Source organism: Buceros rhinoceros, unplaced genomic scaffold (assembly GCF_000710305.1).
Source record: "Buceros rhinoceros silvestris isolate BGI_N320 unplaced genomic scaffold, ASM71030v1 scaffold38126, whole genome shotgun sequence".
NCBI lineage: Eukaryota > Metazoa > Chordata > Aves > Bucerotiformes > Bucerotidae > Buceros > Buceros rhinoceros.
In genome coordinates, this window is record NW_010416438.1 from 53,137 (window position 1) to 55,292 (window position 2,156).

The 2,156-nt window shown below is 46.8% G+C and overlaps 1 protein-coding gene across 1 annotated transcript in view; it reads right to left on the bottom strand.

The window, feature by feature from the left end:
- Window positions 1–579: 579 nt before the first annotated feature.
- R3HCC1 (R3H domain and coiled-coil containing 1) overlaps window positions 580–2,156 on the bottom strand; it is a gene marked incomplete at its 5' end in the record, with an annotated part of 7,819 nt that continues 6,242 nt past the window's right edge. Inside the window, one exon of the mRNA XM_010137805.1 lies at window positions 580–728. Coding sequence (XP_010136107.1) covers window positions 580–728 — 149 coding nt within the window. The remainder of the gene's footprint in view (window positions 729–2,156) is intronic.

The window sequence follows — 2,156 nt, forward strand, 5'->3', positions numbered from 1 at the left end:
GGGGCTGCTGCCACACCGCGGTGTCAGGTAGTGTCCCTTAACACCAGGCTCTGGGCAAAGCCGAGCGGGCAAGTTCTCGTTTTCTTTTCCTCATCAGTGTCTGACAACTCTCCCTGCTAACGGCGCAACAAAGCCAGTCAGGCTCTTCAAACACCAGGAAGACCCCCCAAACTCACCAGCAGTCAATGCCTGTCAGTCTTGTGGGATATTTTAACAATAACGTTACAACAAAGTAAACAGCAAACAGATTTGACTCCTCCAGCTGCTCTGCTCTTGCTTACAGATGAAATTTGGCCAACAAGATACAATTCCCTTCCTCAGACGTGGTGTGGGTTTTTTGAAGGTTACAGAGCAGGCGTTTCTGCAAGTGCCCCAGTGAGTAACAGATGCTTTGAGACAGTCGGACAGGATGTCCTCCAGCAGGAAGAGCTCAGTACCAGTAACTTTTTCCCCTCCCCTCTTAGAAAGAAAAGACGGTGCTAACCCCTAAGAGAACACCCCTGTGCCACTCACTGTTCCACATGCAGTTTAATGTCACAGCCATGCTCAGCTACACATCGGGGTTTTAGCAGAGATGGGTCATTCCTCCTGGTCCAAGCTCTCTGGCAGGAGCTCCTCGGTGCCTGCGCCATCCTGCTGCTTGTGCTTCAGCCCCAGTGCCCGGCTCACCAGCCTCTTCGCCACCGCGGTGTCTGTCTGGGGTCTTTCTTTAACGAGGTGAAGGAGCTCTAGGTAAAAACAGGGGAAATCATTGAGTGAGTGGTGGGTCAGGAACAGGCTGGTGGCTAAACCAGAGCCCTGGTTTCTGTTTTCTTAGTTCCTTTGCATAATTAGCCCAGGAGTATGAGCAAATCATCCTACTCCTATGCAGTCAACTGCCTTTTTCAGAACGCTGTGCCTCCAGATTTGTACTTCAGGTCCTTCAGTAACTGTTCAAAGCTTTTTGGCTGTGATTATACTCCCGGCCTCTTCTGCAGGGGTGGAGAATTGTTCCCCGTTCACTTTCAGGAACAGCTTCCTCACCATCCCGGGCAAAATTCAGCAGGTCCCAGCAATAAGAACAAGCCCACCCTGCCCACCCCGTCTGTCCCTGCATGGGGAAGTTCCACCTCCATTTAGACTAATCAAACCCAGCAGTCTGAATCCTTAGAAAGCAGCAAGAAAAAAAGTCTACATTTTTGTAAAAAACAGCTAAATCTGTCAGATACTTTCAGAAAGCTTTGGCCAGTAACCTCCATTTTCTGGTAGTCACCAGGCTTGCTCTGGTTTCATCTTACCGAAAAATGAATATACCAAGTCCGGAGTAGTCTGGATTTGGCAATTTCATATCTTTTATCAGCAACTGTTTGCAAATCCATTATCCAGTTCGCAATGGGGGCTTTGCTTGCCTTTAAAGAAGTTCTCTAATAAAAGCAGCCCAGCAGCAGCTTAAAGAAAAAAGGGGCAGACTCAAAGCATCTGCAGCTTGGCAAGTAAAACTGCCACTTTCCTGACAACGCTCAAAACCAGAAGAAGAGACACTGTCAGCTAATTAAGGTACAAAGTTGTAATTGAGGAAAAAAAAAGTAAAATAGGGTGTATAAACCAGGAGTTTAACCTGATTCAGAAGGGTGCTGACAGGCTCCAGCAACGAGAATCAGGGAGCGTGAATGCGAACAGATGAAGGGGAGAGCGTGAAACCAACAACAGTTCTTTGAATTTAATTTAAATCCATCGATCTTAAAACCTCAGGAACTTGTAACCGTGACAGCATCCCTTGAAAGCGTTAATTCTGGAATCTGTGCACTGCACAAGTAAGAGGAGAGTTGGACCCGCAGCCAAGTCTCTACCGCTACCAGAGTCCTGGCATCTCCTTACTGTGGCAACTCTGATTACACTATGATTTTAAACGGCAGTAAAATTAATACAACATTGTTAATGGCTAAGCTTAATTTTTTCCTTCACCTGATACTGAATAAAATTACACCAACCACAAACTGTAACTGCTCTGGGTTCTGTCTCATCTATTACCTTTAACCGTGCAGAGCTCTCAACACCACGACTGCTCCCTTCACACAAGGGAAGCAAAGAGCACCAGAAAGACTATGCCTGGATTTCAAACCACTCAGCAGGGAAGTGCCGAAAACTAACAGGGTTCAATGCTTTTTTGGTTCAGC